At 34.7% G+C, this 27,633-nt stretch overlaps 2 protein-coding genes across 6 annotated transcripts in view; both read right to left on the bottom strand.

Annotated features, from left to right (window-relative positions):
* Nucleotides 1-32: 32 nt before the first annotated feature.
* On the bottom strand, nucleotides 33-4,924 carry LOC111000061 (GDP-Man:Man(3)GlcNAc(2)-PP-Dol alpha-1,2-mannosyltransferase). Its single transcript, XM_022269399.2, has 9 exons — nucleotides 4,673-4,924; nucleotides 4,263-4,490; nucleotides 3,928-4,160; nucleotides 3,362-3,579; nucleotides 2,897-3,019; nucleotides 2,522-2,683; nucleotides 685-883; nucleotides 330-525; nucleotides 33-193 (listed from the first exon to the last, which is right to left on the bottom strand). Exons 1-9 carry the CDS (start codon nucleotides 4,690-4,692, stop codon nucleotides 112-114), a joined length of 1,461 nt encoding a protein of 486 aa, XP_022125091.2. The 5' UTR covers nucleotides 4,693-4,924; the 3' UTR covers nucleotides 33-111.
* A 2,132-nt stretch (nucleotides 4,925-7,056) lies between these two features.
* The window catches only part of LOC111000076 (protein cramped), a 28,572-nt gene continuing 7,995 nt past the window's right edge, over nucleotides 7,057-27,633 (bottom strand). For 2 of the 5 annotated variants that reach the window (XM_045631718.1, XM_045631719.1), the window contains exons 3-21: nucleotides 24,450-24,606; nucleotides 23,502-23,795; nucleotides 21,401-21,604; nucleotides 15,131-15,306; nucleotides 14,665-14,797; nucleotides 14,373-14,534; nucleotides 13,773-14,146; nucleotides 13,566-13,670; nucleotides 13,028-13,141; nucleotides 12,621-12,894; nucleotides 12,200-12,326; nucleotides 12,018-12,126; nucleotides 11,403-11,513; nucleotides 10,284-10,416; nucleotides 9,114-9,210; nucleotides 8,868-8,971; nucleotides 8,531-8,659; nucleotides 7,553-7,692; nucleotides 7,057-7,293 (exon numbers count right to left, since the gene is read on the bottom strand). In XM_045631718.1, coding sequence (XP_045487674.1) covers nucleotides 7,177-7,293; nucleotides 7,553-7,692; nucleotides 8,531-8,659; nucleotides 8,868-8,971; nucleotides 9,114-9,210; nucleotides 10,284-10,416; nucleotides 11,403-11,513; nucleotides 12,018-12,126; nucleotides 12,200-12,326; nucleotides 12,621-12,894; nucleotides 13,028-13,141; nucleotides 13,566-13,670; nucleotides 13,773-14,146; nucleotides 14,373-14,534; nucleotides 14,665-14,797; nucleotides 15,131-15,306; nucleotides 21,401-21,604; nucleotides 23,502-23,795; nucleotides 24,450-24,606 — 3,060 coding nt within the window. In that variant the 3' untranslated portion in view covers nucleotides 7,057-7,176. Of the gene's footprint in view, nucleotides 7,294-7,552; nucleotides 7,693-8,530; nucleotides 8,660-8,867; nucleotides 8,972-9,113; nucleotides 9,211-10,283; nucleotides 10,417-11,402; nucleotides 11,514-12,017; nucleotides 12,127-12,199; nucleotides 12,327-12,620; nucleotides 12,895-13,027; nucleotides 13,142-13,565; nucleotides 13,671-13,772; nucleotides 14,147-14,372; nucleotides 14,535-14,664; nucleotides 14,798-15,130; nucleotides 15,307-21,400; nucleotides 21,605-23,501; nucleotides 23,796-24,449; nucleotides 24,618-27,633 lie in introns of all 5 variants that reach the window. The other 3 variants (XM_045631721.1, XM_045631722.1, XM_045631720.1) reach the window with 2 other exon arrangements.

The following is a 27,633-nucleotide window of genomic DNA, read 5'->3' as shown; positions in this document are numbered from 1 at the left end:
ATTTTATTTTTAAGTTTTAATAAATAAAATGCTTGAAAACTAAATATTATAATTTTCATTACCTTTACTTATAAGCAAGCTAGATACTATATGTATAATAAAATAAGATGCTTAATCTAGCCTCATCAAAGGTTCTGTTACTCTAAGGAATGTCTTTTCAAACTCCATTTCAGAAAAGCGGTCTACGGATGCCCTGAAATATTAAATTTAAGATAAGTTTTGTTACAATATTCTGAAACTAAGGTATCATTGAAGAATATAAGTTTATAATTTCCTATGAGTTATACTGTTAACAAAATTTACATGTATTGCAGCCACGAATCACATACCTTGCCGCTTCAATTATGTTGGTTCTCTCATGTGTTGGGAGAGCTATTATTTCCAATATTGCCCGAGCATATTCATCAGGTTCCGCAGCTAAGAATCCAGTCCGAGAGGAATGTGAAGGCTCAATTATGTCGGCTAAAGGTCCACCAGACCGATGTGCTACTGTGATTAGACCGGCTGCCATACATTCAACGACACCTGAGAAGAGAAATTAAATTTAAAACAAAAAACAACAAACGCTTAAAAACTATATAAATTAATATATTAGCTGGTCAATCATTACTAAATGATGAAGAACCATGTTAATGTTATTAGCAAAAATACCTATTCATAATAAATTAGGTGTTGCAAACTTACTGATTCCAAAATGTTCATTCCACATAGCGTGAATAGCCATGGATGAGGTCTGGTACAACTGCAGAAGCTGCGCGTACGATGCATTCACTATGAACTGAACGTTATCCTCTATAGACAGGTGTTTTGCTAAATCCCGTAGGTTCTGCACTCTCTCCTTGTCCTCGTCATTGCGACATGATCCCACTAATACTAGTTTTATCTGCAAAAAAATTGTAAAACATGTTATGCGAAAAACTTATAGAACCTGTATTTAAAATTTATACTGAACATTTTTTGACGTTCATAAGTGTACTTGATACCTAGATGAATATAGTATATTTCATTACAAGTGCGGAAAGCCTGTCATTGCAACGAGTACCGACGAATGTCTACCTGAGCCGAGGCGCAGCCGAAGGTGAGGGTTGACAGTCGGGACAAGTTGCAATGACGGTTCCGCACGTGTACTGAACGACTATTTTTAATACAGTTGCGAAAAAATTAAGCAATTTAATTAAACTATTTGCTTTTTTTCTCTTCTCTCTACGGAAGAAATTCGTTGAGATATGAAGCGACTTATATTTTTCCGGTAAATTGTTCTCCGAAACATTTTGTGCAATTATTCTGAGTTCGGGTGGTATTAATTCAAATAAAATATCGTCGAAATTACTCATTTTGCGCAACAAATAACTCAACTCGCAAGAACATTTTTGGAAAATGGCGCCAACCGTCAAAGAATATAGAGCAAAGCTTTTTTTTCTTTTCTTCACCCATTCTGGGTAGGCAAAGGAAACTACGGCCAACATGCAAGTTTTCAGTAGATTATTTTTATTGAAATGATACCAAACCTAACTCATTGAATCCAATCATTAAATCTGATATTGAAACAAATTAGTAGCTTCTTTTTAAAATATTTGCATGAATCATAAAAACTTCTGTGATTTTTTTTAGTAAAAACTTCGTGGTTGGTTTTTTCTTTTTAATATTTTTTTATTGATATGAAATAAAAGAATAACTAACCTAACTTAGTGAATCCAATTATTAGTAAACTTTTTAGAAATACGTATTTACATATATCGTAAAATTCTTTTTAATATTTTTTTATTGATATGAAATAAAAAAAAACGTAACCGAACTTATTGAATCCAATTATTATAATATTTAGAAATCATATATCATAAAAACTTCTTCTTGATTTTTTTAAATTAAAATCTTCGTGGTTGATTTTTCTTTTTAATAGACATTGTTTTGACAGTTGGCAAAGAAAACGCACGAGTGCGGGAATGGCAAAGAAAAAGCACGAGTGTGTAATAGCCCTCTTTCCGAACGCTATACCTCCCTGCAATATGCCACTTTTTGAGCAACTGTATTAAAAAATATATTTTGTTATTGTTGTTCATGATGAGTACGAGGACGAGTGGTCTGAAATGTTTCTTGATATATTCAAGAGTTAGAGGACGATTTCAGTCAGCTGAAATATGTTTCAAGAGAGGCTGCATGACATACTAGAAAATTTGAATTCCTGAAACATACTTTCAGGCTGTTTAAGGGCAAGTGTAGTCGATTGGTACAGTTTTTCAGGACAGGTGATACCCCTTTGATGAAGATATATTCTATAGAGAACTTTCCAGGTGTGAGACAAGGACAGATGAAACACAAGAGAGGGGAGATCGGTATCTTCTCGAAATATTCTAGAACGACGGGGTGCGAAAGACATAATAAGGATGTGAAACTGACTACTCAATAACACTCCTGCCTAGAAAGTTCTCTAATATCGTTCACGATTATATCCATTCGATTAATAACAGGTAAGGTAAGAGCCAATTGAAATCAAATTATGTTTTCTACTAGTTAGTAATACCTTATTCCACAGCATCTCATTATTGACCAGAAGGTTCCGCAGCTCATACATTGCTTGGAGCATCAACGGATGATCTTTCTCTGGTCGGAATTGTGCCACAGATAGGATTCTAATTGGATCCGAATCCTTTACTAGTGATCTAAGTTTTTTCAATTCTGCAACCTAAGAATTACTTACATCAAATATTAACAGAAATTATAGCTATATCCTGTATGTATGTTATGCTTTTAGAATGAGAAAATATTTGAGAATGATGATCTATTTAGTCTGTGAATGCTATATTTTATAAGTGTATGTATTTTTTTAAATTTAACTAATAAATATAAGTGTATTTTGACGAAATGCTATTTCTGTATATGTTTTAACATTACTTACTTCACAAGGTGGGTAGACTCTGTGAGTGCTCAATGGTATGCCCCAGAGTTCATTAATGTGTTCTTCGGTCCATGTGCCGTTTACCATGACAATATCAGCACACCTCCCAACAACACTATATAACTAGACAATCAACATTATTTTAATACTACTAATATATAAAATACTATCGCTCCATACTAGCCTCACATGGATGGTACATATAATATTTCAATGATGTTAGCGTTATTCCAAGGCATTGTTACATTTTAATTGTGAAATAAATTTATGGTTGAGTTTATTCATTACAAAAATACATATTGTTCATATTCATATAGAAATGTAAGTTTTAAATTTTGTCAGTATACTTGATACCTAATAAAATAAATTTTTTTATATTCAAATATTAATACAAGACCAGAAATGGAAAACTAACTATTTATTCTTTATTTTATAAATAAAATGTACTAATATTTAACAGCTTACCCATCCAAATATCCTGTAATACATTAATTTACACCATGTGAGAATAGGATTCCGAGCAATAACACTAGAGTTATTATAGGCCGTAATTCTATGTTTGACCCTTCGCATCATGGCTGATGTAATTGTTGGGTAGTGTGTGTAACATCCTACTGGACATTGGGCAAGATATCGGAAAATAGGGTAGGAGAATGCAAAGCCTGTTGTGTCTATATAGATATCTGGAAAATAAATATTAGAATTAGTTAAAAATTAAATTATAAAGGTATATTAGATAACGAAAAAAAAATGTTGTATTTAACAATTGTGTGGAATTGATGTCATTAAATAATTTTCTATTTAGCAATTAAGATTTTTAATGTGAGAACTTTAATTAAGGCACCTTCCTCCGGCATTTGAGTTATGTCATAAATATATGTAATACAAATTTACCATAAAAGAGCAATAATATTACATTTTGTCACACAACAATCTGCATTTATTTTATAACAAGACTATTTTAATTTGATATTCATGAAGTTACACAAAACTAGCTATGACTTTCATAACATAATATTATAGTTCAGTACCTGGATTAAATTTAAGAAATGCTTCCATTCCCAACACCATGGATCCCAAACTTTGCAATAGCAGAGTGAAGTAAGGGTATGATTTTGCTTCAATCACTTTTCTTAAGGTCAGTCTTATGAAGTTTATACTGTTTAAATCAACCCTTACATTGAACTGGTTTTGCACTTTATCTAGTATTGTTTTAGGTTCTGCTGTTTCTAGTGTATAAATATAAATATGGGTGTCTGGATACCTAAAATCAATAAGTTATGATAAAACAAAAGTATTAATACCATAAAAACTTGGGAACAACTAAGAAACATTATAGTCATGATAAGATAATAAAAAAACTTACCTAGTCAATATAGCTTTAATAGCCACCCATAAAACTCTTTCACCACCTCCACCCGCATTGCAATATGGATGAAAGAATGCCACATTAGCACCATCTCTCTGTCTCCTCTGAAGTTTTCTTTCCTTGATCTTCATATACCATGATGCAAATATAAATGCGCATGGTACAATAACAAATACTCCAAACAAGAGTACTCCTAAGAATAATGCTGGTAAGACGATAACCAAGCTGAAATATTTACATTAGAATAAGAGCAATACCGAATGTTTTCTGTGATCCACACTTAATTTCAAAGTCACAACCAAGCGTTTCAATACCTAAATTCTATGTGCTTTAAATATACTAATGAAGACCAATTAATAACGTAATATAAAACGTAAAACATACAGATGAATCCTTACTACACTTACGTAAATATTTCCCAAAACATGGTATCTAAGACCAGCCGGTGTCGTCAGATTAAATATGTTGATAAAATTCAAGGTTCATAGATCTAATACTGTCCTTTTTAAAACCATAATACTTAAAAAATATATTTTAATAATAAATGTCGTCTTTAAACATTTTTGTGTGTATTAAACAAGTATTTTATTATTTAAAAAATTAAATATTGCAGCAAGATATTGCGGTAAACTGATAACTTATACCGACGTCAGATTTTAGACATGACAGATGAAGATCGCCAGGTGACAGACAAATTTAATTGAAGTAATAGTGTCCTGTGACCAAATTACTCAGAGGTGATCAATTTCTACACTCACATTTGAGGCAGTCGTTTTTCGGATTTCGGCAGGCATGACTCACTAACGCCAAATTAATTTGTATGAAAATAATCATGACAAAATCCCAGTTATAAAATAGCTATACATAAATGCTAATCTTACTTTACCGAAGTATAGCTAAAACTTTTTTTTTATAGAACAGTGGGCAAACGGGCAGGGGGCTCACCTGATGTTAAGTGATGTCGCCGCCCATGGACACTCGATCCCAGAGGGCTCTCGAGTGCGTTGCCGGCCTTTTTAGAATTTGTACGCTCTTTTGGTTGAACTATCAAATAAATAAGTATTTATAATCTTTAAAACAATAGGCTTAAATTTTTATCAGCAAGAAAATAGACGTTGGGACTTGGGACAGCGAACAAAATAAATATTCATGAGTTTTCATATTTTCTTTATTCAAACAATAAAAGATTTTTGAATAATCGTCATTGCGTGACAGTAAACGTCGTTCACGTGACACAAAACAGTAATTAGTCGAATCGAACATGACGTTTGAAATACCAAGTCTAAATAATGCTTTGGTCTGCTTTGCGGCGTCGTGATCACCAGACCAAAGCTTAAGATTTCACAATTCACGACGTCCGAGTAAATAGCAAATGCACACTTAGCATCATGGGTTCCTCTACTATAGTAGGTAATCAAAATAAATCTGTTTAAACAATAAATTCAATAGTCGCAATAAATAACATTAATAGAAATGTAAAATATTATATTGATATTTTTTATACAATGCATTCACTAAAACTAAGTAAAATACCTACAAGGTTATCTTATTAATGAACCATCGAAGTGTACACTGACACTAACATTTAATCTATACAATTCTTACAAAACACAAAGGTTTTTAACTTTTCAACATAATTAATATTTAAAATTATTAAATAATTTTTATTTGCCTTTAGAAATTAAAATATAGTATAAGTCGATAGATTGGTTATAAGGGGGGTTGAGTAATTACTGCACTCTGCAATAGTATTTTTCATTACAAGTGCGGAAAGCCTGTCATTGCAACGAGTTCCGACGAATGTCTACCCGAGCCGAGGCGCAGCCGAAGGTGAGGGTTGACAGTCGGGACAAGTTGCAATGACGGTACCGCACGTGTACTGAACGACTATTTTTAATACAGTTGCTCAAAAAGTGGCATATTGCAGGGAGGTATAGCGTTCGGAAAGTGGGCTATTACACACTCGTGCGTTTTCTTTGCCATTCCCGCACTCGTGCGTTTTCTTTGCCAACTGTCAAAACAATGTCTATTAAAAAGAAAAAAACAACCACGAAGGTTTTATTAAAAAGATTCATAGAAGTTTTTATGATATATGGTTTCTAAATATTATATAATCATTGGATTCAATAAGTTCAGTTAGGTTTCTTTTCATATCATATCAATTTAAAAAATATTAAAAAGAAAAACTAACCATGAAGTTTTTACTAAAAAAATCACAAAAGTTTTTATGATTCATGCAAATATTTAAAAAAAAAGCTACTACTTTATTTGTTTCAATATCAGATTTAATGATTGGATTCAACGAGTTAGATTTGGTTTTCTTTCAATAAAAATAGTCTACTGAAGAATTGGCTGTATGGGCCAAGTTCCCTTTGCCTACCCAGAATGGGTGAAGAAAAGAAAAATCAAACTTTGCTCATATTCTTTGCGGTTGGCGCCATTTTCCAAAAATGTTCTTTCGAGTTGAGTTATTTGTTGCTCAAAATGAGTAATTTCGACGATATTTTATTTGATGGATACCACCCGAACTCAGTATAATTGCACAAAATGCTTCGGAGAACAATTTACCGGAAATATATAACATATCTACGTGCAATGGATTTATTCCGTAGAGAGAAGAGAAAAAAAGTAAATAGTTTAATTTTTTCGCAACTGTATTAAAAATAGTCGTTCAGTACACGTGCGGAACCGTCATTGCAACTCGTCCCGACTGTCAACCCTCACCTTCGGCTGCGCCTCGGCTCGGGTAGACATTCGTCGGAACTCGTTGCAATGACAGGCTTTCCGCACTTGTAATGAAATATACTATTTCTGACAGTGACTGTTTTCCATAATTTAACCAAGAACGAGGTCAACACAAATAAACCATGAATTACAGAGGCGGTATCAGCACAGATACATCAATAAAATATTAAGGAATTTCTTCTCTGTGATCTCTCTGCTCCGTGACTTCGGCAGCAAGATCCGCAAATTTGGCCACATAGTCCACACTCGATTCCGCCATTAGAGAATGTAGCTGCGATTCCACCTTTATCAAAATATCAATATTTTTATTATAAATTATTAAGCTGCATATCTAAATCATAAACTTTACTCAGAAATTTATATCTAAAACTGAAATTTCTTCCTAGTAGACAACCGGGAGAAGTCTATTGTTTATTGGTCTAAAGTCTATCGGTTAGAGGTCACTTGAGTGATGAAAACCGATTGAAAATTACAACATTTTTTACCACTAGCACGTATAAAGGATTACTAATTCGGTTAATTAAATATACTTGAATAAATACCGCAGTATCAGGATGACGCCCTTCCAGCTGGTTGAGGAACGAGCTGAGAGAGAAATCTTGGACGGAGCCTTCGAGCCATCCTTCAGCATCACGCAACAGTCGGGATGGAGACAGTGACATGGACTCGGATGTTAGAAAACCTAAGAAAATGTTTATATTCCTTAAGAAGCCGGGATTTTTTTAATACATTGTCTTTCCACTGAGATTTTATTGTAGATGACGATCTAGCCTAACTTAGATCTAATAAATATATTGCATGTTCTATATTAAGCGACCATTACGCAAAATACTGGAATTACAATCACCTGACGTTGCACGGTGTCAGCATTTGTCAACCCGTGGAACCTCATTTTGAAGTGAAACTTCTTTAGGCGTTTGAGGGTAAAATTTTTACGGATGAAATGTCACGAAGATGTGCAGCGTTTTTGTTGAAGAAAAGGGATAGAGCGATTGAGAGGGAGTGAGAAAGGGAGATCGAGAAAAATACACGCTATTGGTTGATGTATTCGTTTAGTAGTCTTGTGCAGTAAACGCAGATTTCTTATGTATTTATATTATCATTAAATCATTCAGCGATCACGACCGCTCTGTCAAGAGTGTACCGAAGAAGAAGAATTATCATTGCTAATGATAATTCTTCTTCTTCTTATTCAATATGGTAGATGATCATATATTGGGACTTTTACCTTAGTAATCATTAATTTACAAAGATGTTTCACTTCTGACATGTCTACTTTGTATTTTATATAAAGTAGACAAATTCAATTCAAATTCCTAACATCGGATTATTTAGCCGTAATATAACTATGTATAACGTTTATTTTAGTAATTTCTTAAACTTCGTCTGTGGCCTCCATAATAGGCGTGCGTATTGTTTTGTATGTAATATAAATGTATATACATGCCGCATTGGGGGTGACCCGTAATGGAAACTCATTTTCTAATTGGTCACTTATCAAAATATAATGAAAATCTCACTAGTCATGTCGGTCTGTTCCGACTTCATCGAGGATGTTGCAGAGTTTGATTCTTTCGACTTGTCTGTCTCCCCATTCTCGCTGCTCGCCTTTTCTTTTACAATCTGGATATCTTCTCCATTCATTTTATCTGAGCAGTAAACATTGGACAACATTACAAACAAATACATAGTTTTTAACAAAGTTTACACTATTTAAAAATAATGAATTCAAAAAAAAAATGACTTAAATCAAACGCATTATAGCTTAGCTTCTTAATAAATATCTTTAGAAAATTGTATTTGCAAATAAAAACAGCAAAATATGAAATATAGCAAAAATATTTATAACTTCCATACCATGATCTTCATCTTCTTCTGGTGGGTTTATGGGAATCCGACGATCTCCGTCGTGGAAGAAGAATCGACCGTTTGACTCACTGAGTACGTAGTAGGCTGACAAACTGAAACAAGTATTTTATAAGTGAAAAGAGAAATTGTGCAAAAGATATAAACTATCATGCTGTGTTGTGTATTTATGTGTGTGTGTTTTGTTTGTAATAAATAATATGTCTATGTCTATGTCATTTTATAGTAAATACTCACTCAGCGGTGGATGTGGGCGGCGGAGGAGGCGGTCTCGGCAGAATCCTAGCTGGGGCGGGCGCAGACGAATGCGGCACTAGTTTCACTGGGATCAAATCTGAAACATAATTGCACATTACATATACATGTTAAGATATATAAACATCTTAGTTATAATAGACAATAGAATTTATCAATTTATGAAATCATCGACAGTTTCATGAAATGGTCACGTGTTCGGCAATTTACATAGTTAATCTTTGAAGATTCAACGGTAATAATAAATTGTATATGTACCCACTCAATCCAATAATAACATTCTTCGTATAGATAAAACTTATGTACGTCAACAGAAAAGATATTTAAATTGATTCTAAATTTACATTTACTAACATTACGCAAGTCAGCATAGAGCAGGTAAGAACTCTCGGGCACTAGTTTTCATCGCCAACTTTTGAGTCTTACAAATTGTTTGAACTGGCAAGTTCAATCCTAAGGATTAGGATCATTTGAATTATCGTCAAATTTATAAAAAGCTTTATTGATTTATTTACGTTTAACGAGAGTTTTGATTTATTCGTGATAATTCTCTAATTTCGCTTGGTAGGTTTTTGTAATTCGATTTCCATATAAAGAGTAGTTTATCTTCTGAAGCTTGGTCTCGTACGCTTAGATTCATTCTGTATCGAATATTAAACAAATGAAGAAGTGTCTCTTAAAAAACTTCACCAAACCTTATAAAACTTCGTTTGTTTGTTAAATTCTTGAGTTTAAAAGAGTACCAATATTTCTAGTTATGCAGATTCTTGCAAATGTTTTAATCATTAAAATGTCGGCGGTGTCAGCAAGATTTATTATTTTTTCCTTCTATTTAAATTAGCGGATAGCCCCTATTTGCTGTCATCAACCTCGCCTGTATACGCTAATATTCACAATTTATCCATATTCCCTTATATTTTTTTTAATGTTTCTTTTTATTTTTTTCCATCTTACCAAAGAGGATATGAGGAAATAATTTAAGAACGGGTATTGTTTCGTATATTTTGTTTACCAATGTAATCTGTTTTGGCTTTGTACATTGTACAGTATACGTGTAAGAAATGACTTATAAATTAATTCGATAAATATCACAATCAGATCAAACCTATATGAAAATTAGAAGGACAAAGAACAAATAAAAAAGGTACTCACTGCTGGTAGGAGGCAGTTTGGGCAGAAGAGGTAACAGTCTCTGGACGACGACCCTAGGGCTATCCCGCTCTGACACCCTGGGCCTTCCGCGACGACGGCGTGGTAGGCCATCTAGGCTCATGGCACTGCTCTTCTGAATAGGATAAATACATGCCTTTCCTGTTTACTACAGTGTACACACCAAAATTTATAAAAATAGGGCGCTTAAGAAATATATGTGCTATAATAAAATATATAAGTAGTTATACTTCTTTGGCGTAACAAGATTTTTATCTTGCACAAAATATTCTTCGTTTTCAAAAAAAAATATTCTACGCGTAGAAAAAACGATATTAACAATAGAATAAAGGTATTTAATACATAAGTTTTATAATAACGCATTATCGGGTTAAATAAAGTTTATTTAAATATTACAAAAAACTAAAATGTTGACTTATGCTAACTTCAGGGTGTCGGTTTCTTGTGACAGTGTGGGGGTGTCAGTTTTATGTGACGGTGTGCGCGCACATGGTCAAAATTTACTCTTCATCATTTTTCCCTAACGCGCCAAAAGAAGTTTAACAATAAAAAACCAAAGAACCTCAGGAAAAAAAAACATATGTGCAATTCACACATGGTAGAAGTGAAACCTTCAAAAACAATTTTTTTATTATTAATCATATATAAATTATTCATTTTCCATTATCTAAATGTGTGTGTTCTTTTATAACAGTATATTTTAATGATAAATTTTAATTTATAAGTTTAATATAAATTTTTAATTTGGCAAAAACTAAAACATCGAAAGTTTGAAATTCGATCAAATGAAAAAGCGGCAGTAAAGAGAGGCTGTTTAATGCCTGCTATCTCATTTTCTCCCACGGTAAATATTATGAATTAATGTTTCTGTTTCTTTTTACTGTCGCTTTTTCAATTGCATCCGGTTTGTAATTACGATTCTTAAGAAGTTTATCTATCTATCTCATTTTCTCCCACGTCAAATCTTATGAATATATGTTTCTGTCTCTTTTTACTGTCGCTTTTCCGTTGCATTCAGTTTGAAATCACAACGATTCTAAAGAAGTTTCACTTCAATAACAAACAATCCTTATGAATCATTAACGCGAATCTTATACTTGCCTCAGTACCGCAAGGGCGAGGTGCGATGGGTGTCGGGTGACGGAACACCGAGCTGTATTCGTTTTTCGTTACGAAATTCGTCAGTTCTTGAGTTGGTTGTGGCTGCGATTTCTTGAAACGGAAAATTGAGAAAGCATTACTTCAATTCACATTTTTTTAAAGATCGGAGGGAAATACTGCGGGACACCCAAAAGGACAGTCGTCGGAGACCATGGGCAAACATTTTGGGGGTTCGTTGCCCCTTTGAGGGAGGAGGAGGACTAGGATGGTATTACTCGACACAAATGATAAAGTAAATACTAGTAAAAAAAGGGTTGTCTGTCAAGTTGCTTTTTGAACGTCATAACAAACAAGATTAAACGATTACATACTTAAGTTTAAGAGTGCAAAAGAGATAGACGAACGAAGAGGGACAATGAGTAATGCTTTTTCGTGCGTGTAGCTCGCGTTCATCAATTTATTAGATGTCACGTCGAAAACCCAAAATTAACAACAGAAAGAAAAAAGGCGTGAAAAAAATGTAGAAATGCAAAATTCTCTCCTTTTAGTCTAAGTACAAACGAGTAATTAGTGATATGTAAGGCACACAATAACTTCGAAGACATTTGCACCTACCTGTGCCTGTTTTTTTGGACACACGTGCCCACAAATGCATTTTGACACGGCAGTGTTTGCAGCGGTTGTGATGTGAGTGTTGCCAGCTAACGCCAGGAGTCGCTTCAATCTAAAACATATATTTGACATGATCGTACTCTATTCTAAACGATATATACAATTGTGAATAACATTTTACTCACCTGTCACTGAGTAAAGAAAACCCGTGCGAAGCCTGGCTGGCTGGCTGAGGATCAGCTCTATTGATGAGTTTGCTGACCAGCTTCAGAGTACCCGAAGACTTGTGGTCTGGAGACGACAGAGCCTCACCTATAACGTTAAGAAAGTGACAATATGACGATATTAAAGAAACGTCAATTAGTTATAGAAGAATTTGTATACTAAATAAAACTTCGAGAATTTTACGAAAGGAAAAAATAATCTAATTTATTTAATATATTCATCATCTGAGTAATGCCTGTGTAATTTTTTTTCTATTCAGTTTTGATTATCATTATATTATGTGTTTTGTTACTAATAAATGTTATATTCTAAAATATACAATAGCACAGGAAAATATAATTTTTGAAGAGTACAACTATACCTGCTAGAAAAATAACTTACATTTCCTCTCATCACCAGACATTCCATCGTTACTATCCTGACTGTATGTGTTCTTGGGCGAAAATAATATATCTGTATCGCTTTTGTCTCTCTCGTCTTCCACAGAACTGTCGCCTTTTTCAGGTGTTTTGTTACCCTTCTCCCTCTTGTCTATAACTCTGTCCTTGTCTGTCTTGTCGCTTTCGGATGTTTTCTGAGCTTTGATTGGTTGCGGCAGAGGGGGCGTGGCTTCAGCCCACCAATAGTCGAGCTCCAATTTTGAACGAGATCCAAACTGTATTATCAAATAAAATGAATTGCTATTTGAAAAAATATTATTTCTTAGATGAATTACAACACGAGGGGTACATGAAGATTGTTTATAATATTTTCGAATTTAATTCTGTCTGACAAATAAAATGACTCACCATGAGATATAGGTCCCCAATTGTAAGATCTCCAGCGTCGTGTTGACTCCAACCGGCGCGAATTTGTCGTATCGCCGTTTCTACATCTATAACAGGCTTTATTTCCTCCTCACACTAAAAATAATCAGCATAATTTTAGGCGTCCTTTTTTTTAATAAAAACCTGCTGATTGTAATATTAAGAACGGTTCGGTGGCCGTCGACACACAATCTTATCTATTAGTTTGGGAAGTTAGACTGATACTGACATCTTGCCTCACACTAGTTTGCACAAAACGCACAAAACATTCAATATAAAATTAAATATTGAGGACATAACTATTAACATATATTATTAACAAAAAAGTGTATATAAAAACAAATGCATGTAATGTGACTATCAACAAATGCGACGATCGGCCAAGTCAAATATTTTGGAATCATCATCATCATCAATCAAATAATTTAAAACTTCTGGACAAAATTAAATAAACTTTGCAATAGATAAACTTATAAAATATTAACCAACGAAATAAAATAATTCTAGATAATCACAATACCTTCGGCTCTTCCACCTTTAACTCTCCGCTCTTCATTTCATCTGAACCTTGAACCAATGTATAGATAGTGCCGCCTCGCTTCTTTGGGCGAATTCGAAATTTTACCTGAAATTATGTTGCGCCAATGATGATTTTGTTTGCTCTTATAAAAATCTTTATAAGTGTTCATAACAATCAAATATACATCACTCAATTAGCGTCACCTACCTTAAGATGATTAAACTTTTCCTTATCAACCCTTCCATCACTCTCGTTATCAGTGTCACTCTTATTATATTTCTCCTCATCTTCCATTTCTGAGAAACTGTCCTTTTCCCTTTCTGACATAATGTTGTCTCTCTCTAACGGCTCTCCGTCTTCCTCGGCCGTTTCTTCGGATTTCAAATCCTTTTCATCTTCACTAGGTTTTTCTTCATCGTCATGTATAGTTTTAAAGTGGGCCATCAGCTCTATACCGTCGATGGCCGTTTCGTCAATATTTATCAACTTACTATCTTCATCCAATTTGATCTTTTTCGTCTCATCCTTGTCTTTTTCTGATGTGCTATCTTTCCTTTGGCGTTTTGGTGTTCTTATTTTTACTGGAATGTTAAAGATATTTAAGAAAAAATAATGATACCACCAGCCAACAGAAAACTGGGAAGATGAGACACAAATGGAAGAATTTGCTGGCCTACGTTACGAATATTAAACTTAATGTAATCCAATTTTATAGTAGTCAAATACAGACTATTTTCATTTGCATTTTTGAGAAAAATAGTGAAGACTCCACGCTGAGGTTGAAAATTTCATAAATACATTTCTTACCACTATCCTTGTCTCGAGGCAAAGATCCCATCCTCTCCAGATAAGAAGAGAAGCAGATCTTCTGGCTGGACAGCTGTTCGCTTGGACTGAGAACGGGCAAGTGAATCTCTACTCCGGGACGAGGTCCGAGGTGTAGCGCCAACTTTTTAGGCAGTGTACCTTCTAGAAGATATTTTCAGTTCAATTTTGCGCTCTATGACCTTGAGTCTACCAATTGCGAGTTTTTTGGCAGTGCGAGTGTCCATGGGCGGTTATCACTTAACATCAGATGAGCCGTTTGCATATGATGTACCTCTAGCTATAATCCTGTCAATCTCCAAGTTGAGATGTGATTCAAGCTCGTCACAGTTCTCTCGTTCATAATCCTCAGAGCTCAAATTATCTTTCTCCAAACCATTTGTAATAATGGTTTCTTTGTAGTGTGACTGTTTTGTGTTAAGGTTATTTGAGCTTTTTAATTTTATATTACATCTAGCTGTACCCTGCCACGCTTCGCTGAGGCATATTGTTTGATTGGGAACGAATTTTGTTTCTCATGTGACTGCGCCATTACAATTGCGGTTGTCAGCGAGTGTTTTCCTCGCTCACCGGCAGATGGCGCGCTTATTCACATAATATTTGACTGATGCTAAAATTTCAGCTCGATCGGTGCTGAACTTTTTGAGTTTTTAAAGCGTACATAAACCAACATAATATTTTTATATATATACATATATATAGATTGTCTTATTGTGAACAATTTATTATGAAAAGGATACGGTTTTCCAACGTTTCTGCAGTGCTTTGATAAAAGCAGCGAGCCGGGTACGCAATGGTAAGGCGGCCACCATTCGAGGATTGTGCGCTGCGGCTTGTACGCGTGCCCACGCGCACGAATTACGTGCACGTAATACAACTTGAGCACGAGAACAAACACGCGTACCACAAGCACGTTCTGAAATAATTTTAGAATTTTAGTAGCGGATCCGACAGACGTCCTGTCCACACGTCTTCCATACAAAAAAATGTAAATTATTCTGGACTGCACTCTAACATTAAAAAAAACATTTAAATATATTCAACCATTTAGGATTTCAATAACGAATACGTGCATAGAAAATGTATATAAATACGATCTGTTTAGTTGTAGTATAGATAAATAACCTAGATACCGACTGCAGCGCCGTCTGCCGAGCTGATTTCAAGAAATTCTTTCAATACGCTCCAGTCGTTTAAGAGGAGTTCAGTACACATATAGCAGAATTATATAGGTATATAAATATGACTCACAGAAGAGCATAGCAATATTCTTTCACTGATTCATTGAAGGATTTTTTAATTTTTGGATACAGGAAATTAAAAATTATTCTTTAAAATATTTATATCTCTCTAGTCTCTATATAACCTAGTGGAAACTCCTAAAATGATAGCCGATATACATACTGTTTAAGTTAATTATAGCGATTTCGCGATTAACAGATTGTAATCAAAATAAATATACCAATAAAGGAAATCATTATATACGCTACATTAGTATCGGAGTTGAATCTATTAATATGTGTAATATATTTAAATGAATTTTCTGGGGTAACATTCTAATGAGTAGTATATAGTTTAATTTCATAAATTTATTTTAAAACACTCTCTGTGAACACAACACTCTCTCTCTCTCTATCTTTGTATATATTGATTATTTGTGGGTAGGCGCAACGTCAACTTCCACTCCTCACAAATAAATCATTTAAAAATAGTAATTATCGAAGATACGGATTAAAACGTAAATAATAACCTTTAACAGTGAAACAGATACCACAGTGAAAGATATTTGCATCCTCGAAAGTGGATATAACAAGAAAATTTACATTTTAATTTTTAAATTCATTCTTCGTATTTGACAAAAGAACTAAAAGTGAGTGAACTAGAAAAGTGTGTTGCAAGTGACATATAAGTAAGAAATTCTATGTAAGACACTTGGAACTTTTATGTGGACTCGTTGTGAAAAAAAGTGCGTCCGTAACCTGCAGCAAGTAAAGCAAACAATCATTATTTTCACACGTCATACGTTAAAGAATAATATACAAGTAATTCAAATTCTTAAACATTGGTCGTGTGGCAGCGCCGGCGTTACGCATACTGAAGAGATACGTCTTTGACGATCTGAGTTCAATTCCAGTCGCCGGGTAAAATATAGTTTTTTAGTTTTTTTTTTCTTCCTGATAAAACAAGAATTGGATTAATGGATTGCAACAAATGCCACAAGAAGATAGTTAATTTTTTATATTTAAAGTGTTGCAGAGTACATTGTAATAAAAGCTTTCATATTGAATGCATCAAAGTTAGCAAAGAAAAATTGGTTTTAATGAATCAGCACGAGAAAGATATTTGGAAATGTCCAGACTGTTTGTGCAAGGTCTCAAAAGGCGATCGGTATATAAGTGAGGCGAGTCAGGATCCTATGTCACCAAATAAGGCAAGTCAACGAATAATTGAAGCTTTAATCCAAAAGTACCATAGTATTTTGCTAAAAGAGGTGCAGGAATTCCGTCAGGAAATGAATAGTCGTTTTGAAGAGCAAGGAAAGCAATATAAGGCACTTCAGGAAAGATTTAACAAGTCTGAAAGAGAATTAAAAGAATTGCGTAAAAGTATCATTCAGGAGAAGACCTTAGAAGTGAATACACTACAGGTCCGCGAATTGAAACAAAATGTAAATTCCCTTAAAAGCTGTTCTTTGGACAAGAGCCCGATAGTCGGAACACTATGTGAGATAAGTACTTCGCCGGTGGTATCGTTTGCGAACGCCGCTAAACAGAACCCGAACCAAATAAAAAACAATAAGTTGAAGCAAAGTGCTTTCACAAATAAGGTACCTGAAGATGTAGCAGAAATAAATAAAGAGCAAGAATTGGAAACCCATGTTGAAAAGGAGAACAGTGGCGATAAGATAAAGGAAAGAGTTGGAAAATATCAACGTGGAAAATATCCCAGTTGTGAAGTAAAAAAAGGAGGTAGAAGTGATGTAGTGGAGATCTGTGGAGCTGAGCGGAAAAAGTTTCTGCATGTGTGGCGCTTAAACAAAGATACAAGTGTGGAGTGTCTAGAGAAGTATGTCAAGAATGTAATATATGGCAAGGAGGTGTCTATAAGAGTCGAAAAAATTAATCATAAAAAAGAAAAGGATTACGCATCATTCATTATTGGGGTACCAGAATGTGAATATGAGTTATTATGTAAACCGGATAATTGGCCGATAAATGTTGAATATTGTGACTGGGTGTGGTTTCGGAGATCATCTAACAAACCAAAAGGATGGAAGTAGACATATTAAGATATGTTACCAAAATGTGAGGGGTCTTAGAACCAAGTTAAAGGAATTCTATATGAGTGTCTCATCTATCTCTGTAGATTTGTTTGCAGTTACAGAAACGGGATGTAATGAATCTATAGCTGACGCTGAGTTAGTCCCTCCTGGATATACGGTATTGCGATGTGATCGCGCGGATGGGCGCAAGCATGGTGGCGTATGTCTTGTGGCTTCCCCGCGCCTGGAACTGCGTCACATAATTTTACCCTCTGATTTGCAAATTGAATCTCGCCCCTTCGAAATAGTTTGTGCAACTGTCTATTTGAAAAATAGATTTATGTTTCTGTTATGTATTGTTTATACTCCTCCAAATACGCATGATGAAGAATACTTTTTATTACTCAAAACAATTGAAGAATTTTGTTGCAAGTATGATGATGTATTAGTAATTGGTGACTTTAATTTATATTCTTGCTCAAATAATGTAAATACTTATTTTTGGAATTACTTTAGTAACTATTGTGAATTCAGTCAGTGTAATAATATAGGGAATGTTAATGGTCGTTTATTAGATTTGGTATTAAGCAAAGGTAAAGGAATGCAAAGTGTTGGGGTGTGCGAGACGGATGAACCTTTGGTATCTGTAGACGTCCAGCATCCTCCGCTTCTTGTGTGTGTGTGCCCACGCGTTGCGTCAGTTCCGTCAAGGAATGACCCGGCTATAACACACGAGCGCTTGTTACAATGGAATTTCAAGAAAGCCGATTTTAGTTCGTTGTATTCCAAGGTTAGAGAAGTGGATTGGTCTGATGTGTACTCGTCAGATTTAAATCAGAGTCTCAATTGCTTCTATTATAAGTTGAACTCTGTACTTGAGGAATGCGTGCCAAAAAAATCCAGGAACCTACGATGCTCAAGGTATTTATATCCAAAATGGTATACAGGGGAAGTCATTAAAAGAATTAAACAAAAAGCCACGCTGCATAAGAGATACAAAGTCACTAAATCCCCAGGAGATTACGAAAAGTTTAGCCGGTGCAGAGCTGAAGTTAAGAAATTAATTGCATTGGCTCTTGAAAATTATACTAAGTCTGTTGAATCAAATATCATTGAAGATCCCAAGTCATTCTGGAGGTTTATTAATGGTAACAGAGTCAACAGAGAACCATCGGGTATTATTGAGAACGGAGAGGTGTTACCCCCTGATGATAGTGTTAGAGCATTTGCCAAGTATTTTAGCTCTGTTTATGCTACACAAAAGCCAAAGCTTGACGTCAGCGCAGCTGTTGCGGCAGCGGGTTGTTCAAACGGGGCTGCACGAGTTCATGTTGGGAGCTTACAATTGAGCGATGTACAGGAGGCACTTAAGCTACTTAAACCAAAAAAGGCAGCTGGCCCGGATGGTATACCGCCTTATATATTACGAGATTGTGCCGTTGTACTTGCTGAACCACTGCTCCACATTTATAACCTATGTCTCAAAGCAGCAACATTTCCCACATGTTGGAAAACCAGTCGGGTGATCCCAATTCCTAAAGTAAGATGCCATGATAAAGTAGAACAGCATAGACCGATAGCTATTTTGTCATGTCCGGCGAAAGTATTGGAAGCGGCACTTCAAAAATGCATATTTAATCAAGTGAGTTCCCAACTATCGGAAGCGCAACACGGGTTTCGGCCTATGAGGAGTACCACTAGTAACCTCTTGAATTATATGGCTAATATTAGCCCAGCTGTGGACAGTGGAAAACAGGTAGACGCTGCTTATTTTGATATCAAAAAAGCGTTTGACCTGGTCGATAATGACGTGCTTTTGCAGAAGTTTGCACATATAGGATTCACTCCACACTTATTAAACTTTATGGCCAGTTCTATGGAAGATCGAACGCAATACGTGGATTACGCGGGGTGTAGGTCAGAGGCCTACTTTACGAGATCAGGCGTGACACAAGGCAGCAATTTGGGACCGTTAGAATTTCTGATAATGCTGAATGACCTACCGAAAGTTGTCAAGAATGCAAAGTGCTTGCTCTTCGCTGATGATCTCAAACTGTACATGCCTATAGAGAGTATAGATGACTGCATTCGGCTGCAGGAAGACATTGATCGAGTGGTTAACTGGAGCAGGAGAAATAGATTGGAGTTTAATTTGGCAAAATGTAAAGTGATATCTTTTTCAAGGGCACGGTTAATCACTCGGTACAATTATACCATTAGTGGGCTAACCTTGGCGCAAGTCTCAGAGGTCAAGGATTTGGGAGTTTATTTTGATACGAATCTTGGGTTCGCGCGACATGTAGAGATGGTATGCAAAAAGGCGTACAGAAATCTGGGGTTCGTATTAAGAACAGCTTGTGGCCTTGAAAACATCGGTGCGATCAAAATCTTATACAACGCGCTAGTGAGAAGTCACTTGGAGTGCAACGCAATGGTGTGGGCCCCATATGAGGCTAAATACAGTCTCATGTTAGAGCGAGTACAAAATAAATTCACTCGCTACCTCTACAGGAGACTGTATGGAGTGTATCCCTTGTATCCGCTTATGTACCCGACCCTGTTTGTTCTGGGTATGGTGGGGTATGACCAGCTACGCCTCAGAAGAGAGGTAGCTGTGACCGTTTATATATTTAAAATACTTACGGGTCGGGTGCATAATCCGGATATAATGGAGAGACTGGGTCTACGGGTACCAAGTAGAAACCTGAGGCTTACGTCTAAGCTTTTGGATGTACCGCGCGCACATTCCAACTTGGTTAGCAAAGCGCCACTCACGCGAGCAATACAGATCATTAACAAAATTTCCATTGAGGTGGACCTATTTGTTTGTACGCTGGCTGAGTTCACAAGAGTTGCTTGCTATATTGTTAGTTATAAGGTTTAGGAATTTTAGTTTAATTTTTTAATGTTTGTATGTAGGTTAGTTGGTGTGGGTAGTATAGTGGATTTCTATCGCATTAGTTGTAACTGTAAAGATAGGAAAATTTAATGGAAAATAAATAAATAAATAAAATCTTTGTTTGGTGACAGTAACGTAACCTGAGTTGTGCTCATTTTTGGTTCAAGTGATTGTATTTATGTGACAAACTTATTTTTCTTCTTCTCTCTTGTTTTTTATTTGTATAAATAACCGAGTAGCAGACGCCGCGAAATTATAGTGCATAGTGTAGTTACACACAATGTTATAAAAACATGTTTAAAATACAATGTATATGTTGAACTTGTCAAAGTTTAATTAATAACCTGAGGTAATAATCAAGTGCAATCAATTGTAATGCAATGACAAGTGCAATTATCTTACACAACAAGTATTGTATTTGATAAAAATATTATATTGAGTGTTTTAAGGATCAAACAATTGAGACTAACGAATGTCTACAATTGTCTAGATATAACGACTAAGGCTGAGACTGAGGGCTCGAGAGTGCGTTGCCGGACTTTTAATTGCCATCTAAAGTTCTTATATGTAACTAACTAACTACAACCGATAGCGTATATTTTTTCTCGATCTCCCTTTCTCACTCTCTCTCAGTCGCTCTCTCCCTTTTCTTCGACAAAAACGTTGCACATCTTCGTGATGTTTCATCCGTAAAATTTTTACCCTTATACACCTAAAGAAGTTTCACTTCAATACCTACTCGCAGCACCCCTATGAGGTTTTAAAACTTATTCGCCCTAAAAACTAAAAAGTGTTAAATTTAATTTACGAAAAAAAACAAGTATTATATAAGTTGTTTAGAAAACTTACCAGTTATTTGGTTAAGTCGCCGTAACGCAGCACACATAGGCGTACGTACCCGCAACGTACGACCACGTGCACGCACCGCCATGCTCCCGCCCCGGACCATTTCTCCGAGTCGCGCGCATGTCTTCTCACTCACCGATGCCAACTTACGCCGGAGTTCCCCGTAGTTAATTAGGGCGTATAGCTCTTGGGCTACTTTCTTAACATCTGGAATAAATCAATGAATATACAAAATCTATTGGACGAAAAACCTAAGTAATAATGTATGGAAATAGGTATGCCGCAAATCGAAGCGAAAAATAACTTACTATAATATATAATTATATAGGAATAATATCTATGAACTCAGTAATATTTAAAAACTGAAATAATAATGAAATCTGAATATCCTATTATTGTGTTTAATACGGATTTTTCTTTCTTTCTAGAAGTAATTCTACTACGATATACAAAAATGAAAGTAGGAGCTAAAAGAAGAATCGTTTCTCGCATGGTAAAAACACAAATAATACAACTATCTATGACATGAGAATGTTCATATTTTCCACCTCACCAAAGAGGATGCGAGAAATTTTGAAGAGCAGACTGTGTCTTCTTTAGCTGTGAATATTTAGTTTAATCTTTGAAATATTAAGTAGGAAATTTCATTTGATGTTAAATGTAAGTTGTCTATTAATGTACTTACTTATGTTTTCTGTTTCATCTATTTGTTTATCTATGTAATCTGTCTTGGTTTTATATATTATCTGAGTGTTTTGTTTCAGAATATGTATGTGAACTGTAAGCTTACTAATAAATAAATACATTTCATATTTTACTGATTTAAAACACCGTTATTTTAAATAATTAATATCGTCGCATCGCATGTAGTTTATATTGACCTTTTATGTATATTAAATATAATCACACCGGTACCAGCCATGAGTACTCATTACTTCTATTCAAGATTTTATGTGGCTATAAAAATAATCACAGTAATTATAAAACTCGTCAGACAATTCAACACATTGTATAACATTGTACGACATATTGATTTCCTAATGTAGTTTTTGAATGTTGTAATATTAAAATAGGTATATGTAGAATCAAGTTATTACAATATTGCCTTCAATTGTATGATACTCATATTAGGTTTCGAATCTACAACATTACCTACTAGACAGACACAGTGCACGCTTATAACTCTCAGCTACACTCTCGAATGCAAGTGCACACACACCCATTCACACATACTTAATGTCTCTTAAATAAGAGTTGTGTTTGATTAGTTCTAACACTGTTTATAGTATATGTGTGCAAGCTTCTGTCAATGTGTTATCGGTACATACGCACACTACAATGACTACACTAATCAGGAGAGTGTCATGGTCAAAGTGAAAGATGCTCTCTGAAGATTCGCAAATGACGCTCGGAGCAATCTTCTCGCACGTCGTCGACGCGTCTTAGTGAAGTGCCGTTCCGTATACCGTTTATTAAAAAACTGTTTTAAACATGTACTACAGACCAATTGTTATCTAGTTACCTACAACACAGGGACTTCCTAGAGTGGGGACTCCCTAGTGGAGAATCCCTAACTAACTCCCTGACTAACGATAAATAAATTTTACCACAACCTACATATCATGAATAAAGTTTTTATGTTTCATATAACCTATTGGAATTGAGTATAGCGGTGTTGGGACTCAAAAGAAAAGATATCGTTGTGTAAATGTAATATAAAATATTGAATACGAATTTGAAGTGTATTTTGAATTTGTAGTGTAGTGTTTGTTTTTATTATCATATAGTGCACAGTTCGATATTTTGTAAACTTGTTCACATTTCAAAAACCTGATCTATAGCAATCTTCCAAAATTAATCAATAATTTGTTATGTAAATTTAATTTAACTATTCCTTGTCCAAAAAATGACGTTTCAATCCAGTTTGCTGATTGAATACATAAAAACTGCAACTTACCTGCCTATTAGAAATATTTTTGTTAGCTGATGTAAGTGATACCACCCATGTACACTCACACTGGCACTCACGGCTCGCAAGCGCGCTGCCGGCATATTAAGTAATACTACTACTAATTGTTCTAAAACAGAAATAAATGAAGCTTACTTTCATCAAACTGTACGTGCTTTGAAAGCTTGTGCCACGTCCTGTAGTAGAAGTGGCTGACTTGTGTCTTCGTCTTCAAGCCGTCGGCCATCCCCTTTTTCTTCATCTTCCCACAGATATACGCTGTGATGGCATCAAAGTCTTTCCCGTACTCGTTCAAGGCTTCGAAGAATAAACTCTTCTCGTCTGCTGACCAAAGAGCTTTGGGCATCCGTTGCTTCACTGGGAACTGGGTTGGGAACTTGAGGGGCTCCTTATCATCGATTTTGTTTGGCGTATCGCATTCTGTTACGTCTGGAAGACCAAATAGTGTGGAAATGGTTGTGGAACCACGGACGTCGAGGTGATACGAAATTATCTGGAATCTCGTTGGTATGGTTTAGCTAATTCATTCTAATTATAGCTTATTTAACAAAAAAATATTTCACCGGACTTTATATTAATTTCAACATAACAATCAAATATACAGTATTTAAAATTTTCTTAACTTTAAAAAATTAAAACAAATCTAAGAAGTTTGGTCTCTGAGGCAGTGTATCTTTAACGCTGTCAGAGTTTCCTTGCAAGATTTATTTATTTATTTGGAAACAAATCAGATACATGTTTACAATAAAAATAAATTTAAAAATAAACACATTGGATGTATTCACAATAATTCACTAATAAAATAATATTTTTTCATTATATATGTATTATTTATAAATTTATTCATTGAGCGAGTCAGTGGTACTATCTACCAGGCGCCAATTTAAATCTTTAATGAGCGCCTGTGCACTTGAAACCCACGGCCCCAGAGTCTCTACTCCAAAGAGAACAAAAGACTCTTATATTTCTTCTGTGCCTTCTTAAAATTTGAATTATTGTTACTGCAGTACGATTGGTTGATAATGCATAGTCGTTTTTACTGACAGAATATTTAAGAGACAAAACTATTTGAAGAGTAGTTACCTCGTTTATCCGCTGGTGACTCTAAACGCAACTTCTTGATGACTCTGGCACTGGTCCGTTGCTGCTGCTGTGTGGTCAAAGATCCTAAGAGTTCGGTGCGCTGTTCTTCTCCCTGACATGCGCCGGGCGACATCATTGACACTTTGGACAATGGCAGCTGTAATTTTACTTTAAATTTACGTTGTGGGAGCAAAACTAAAATGGACCTAATTGCATCATCTGGATGCCCGTCGAGGTATTTACGAATTAATACAAGATTTTGAGAAGACTGAACAATTTAGACAATTGAGGCGCTGGGAACTCCAAACTCAAAGTTACTTTATTAATATACCTAGGTAACTAGGCACACTTATTAACGTCATCAGAAAAGATGTTAAATTGATTCTAAATGTACATTTAGTACCATTCGCAAACAAGGGCGCAAGCCGCGTAGAGCGGGCAAGAAGAACTGGCAATAAACTCTGCCACTCTTTTTAATCTCCAAGTTTTGAGTCATACAAATTGTTTGACAACAGGCAGCGGTAGAAATAACCAGAAGGTTGGGGGAAAAGTAGATTCATGTGTGCTTATGTAATTTTTTAAAATATATTTTAAAATGACCGCAAAATATAGAATGAAAATAATTGATCGCAACAAAAAACACGAAAAGATTAAACTGGTTTATGCAATCATTTCAATCATACTCATTTAATATAATAATCCATATACATTTCCTGAAATAATTGCTGTTTGAACGAACATCATCTATTGTTAAGCTATCAAAGCAATAACACAAATAGCCATAAAAAAGAGCATTGTTCGATTTCATAGAGATGTCATAAGATATATTAAACAAGCATTTTATAACGAAGACGTTGTACTGTATACACGGCTTACATACAAAAGAAAGTGCGTGCGTAAAAAGTACACATGTCAGAAGTGAAACTTCTTTGTACATTAATGATTACTAAGGTAAAAGCCCCATTAGATGACCTAGTACCATATGATCACTCCATGTATTTCTATATGTATATTTTCACTGTTTACAAACTGTATAAGTACTTATGAAATAAATAAATAATCTGCGTTTACTGCACAAGACGTTTTGTGACGAAATTCCTTTTCAACAACTCCCTTTCTCACACTTTCTCAATTGCTCTCTCCATTTTCTTCGAAAAAAAATGCTGCACATCTAGCGTGATGTTCCGTAAAAAATTACCTTCATGCGCCTAAAGAAGTTTGACTTAAAAAATATCTAATAATGTAAATCATTCTCTTCTCCACTTGAACACACAAAAAACTGTCCATCCGCTGAGGTGTGGTACGAAGTAATAATGTATATGTGGCACAGAATATATATATATATATATATATATATATCAGTATCAGTATGTGAATCTAAACCATCCAGGGCGCCACCCAAACGCATACAAAAAACTCGTTCAAATATGTTCTGCCATTGGTATGTAGAGTAGAATTATGTATGTAAAGATAAGTTTTCGTGTCCTCTACTCGAACTAAGGGTACATAGTTTGTGTAGAGGTTTATAAATCAGGTAGGTACTTTAACTGCCTCCGTGACGAAGCGAATAATTTTGGTAGCTTTTATTATTTACAATTGTAATTCTCGCAACAAAATTCTATTCATTTTTAATGAGCATAACGAAAAAAACGACTATTTTAATAATGACGGACAGTTGATTGCCAATTATCCTCGTCCTTATACTGAACTGGTAGATCTAAATTTAGAACCTGACAGATGTTAGGTAGGTCAAATACAACGTCTACCACTTGTTTTGAAATGGAAACAACCAGAAACAAACTGCAAAATCGAGTCGTAATGAAACCTGTTTTGCCTACCGATAATATTTTGAAGTCGTAAATTATATCACGATTCACACATGATACATCCTATTAACAGTTAATTAGGAACTTCAATACAAACAAACTTCGTACTGTGGGCTTCCTTATCGAGCCTTTAACATATTTTCAATGTCAAACAAAATGATTACATAAAGAAGCTGTTTTGTGTGTGTGTATTACACCAAAAAACGACGCACTTTTATTCTGCAAATCACTAAGCCGCATTAGCGTTAACTTCATAAGTCTCCTTCTTAAAAAAATATATACTCATCATTTTACCAACGAGAAACCGACGTTCGAAGGAAGTCTTTTTCCTTGAATGTTTTCCGAATTTATTCAAAAAGAGCGTACCAGTTCTTAAAAGGCCGTCAATGCACTTGCGAGCTTTATGATTGTCTATGGGCGGCAATATCAGCCTTCGGCCTTTTTGCCCCTTGTCACATTATAATTATGATCAGATTTTCGAAGGCTACCCTCGATTTCTTTGGTAATTGGTAACTAAAATCTAAATAAATATGTAAAAAGTCGAATTGAGAAACATCCGCCATTTTAAAGTCGGTTTTAAAAATTATTTATTTCCTATTTTTACACTTTAAAACTTAATAATACAAAAAAACATAGGTACTATAAACAAAACAAGAAAACAAAAAACTACTCCGCGCTTAATTTTTAATTCGTATTCTTGTAATAATAGTAGTTAGATAAAAACTAACAAGGATTAATTATATTTTAAGATTCAGAGTACAGACTTTGAGCTGACAGGTATTTCCATAGGTTGAAATATTTTGTGCTTTGAGCATGGTCATAAGCAGTCACTTTCTGAAAGCTGAAAGTGTAGTCGAAAAAATAAAGATTTAACTATAGACGAAGTTGTTTGAATATAAAGAATACACGATTTCTTCAATTTAAAACGAGTTCGAGTTATGTGTACCTACTATACATTCGTGTCTATATCTGATAAAACTGTTTAATTTTGAAGAAGTTATTTATTTATTACAAAAATACATACATGATCCTTAAAGACTATGCCAATACGATAATGTCAAGAATCATGTTATAAAATATATTAAAGTGAATATATAATATTAAACACATAATATACACAATATAGCTACTGTGAATTCACTCGGCGAACATACAAATATGTCGAAAGTGTCGGAGACAGCATTCGTAACGTTCTGGATAACGTAAGTAGTTGTTTGAATATACAGAAAATATAGGATTTCTTCAAGTTAAAACGTCGAGTTACGTGTATTATACATTCGTGTTGATATCTGATAAAACAGTTTAATTTATAACATGCCGCAGAATGAAGGAGTTAATTTAAGTTTACAATTGTATTA

Source organism: Pieris rapae, chromosome 16, assembly GCF_905147795.1.
Source record: "Pieris rapae chromosome 16, ilPieRapa1.1, whole genome shotgun sequence".
Lineage (NCBI taxonomy): Eukaryota > Metazoa > Arthropoda > Insecta > Lepidoptera > Pieridae > Pieris > Pieris rapae.
This window is presented reverse-complemented; position numbering and strand designations above follow the sequence as displayed.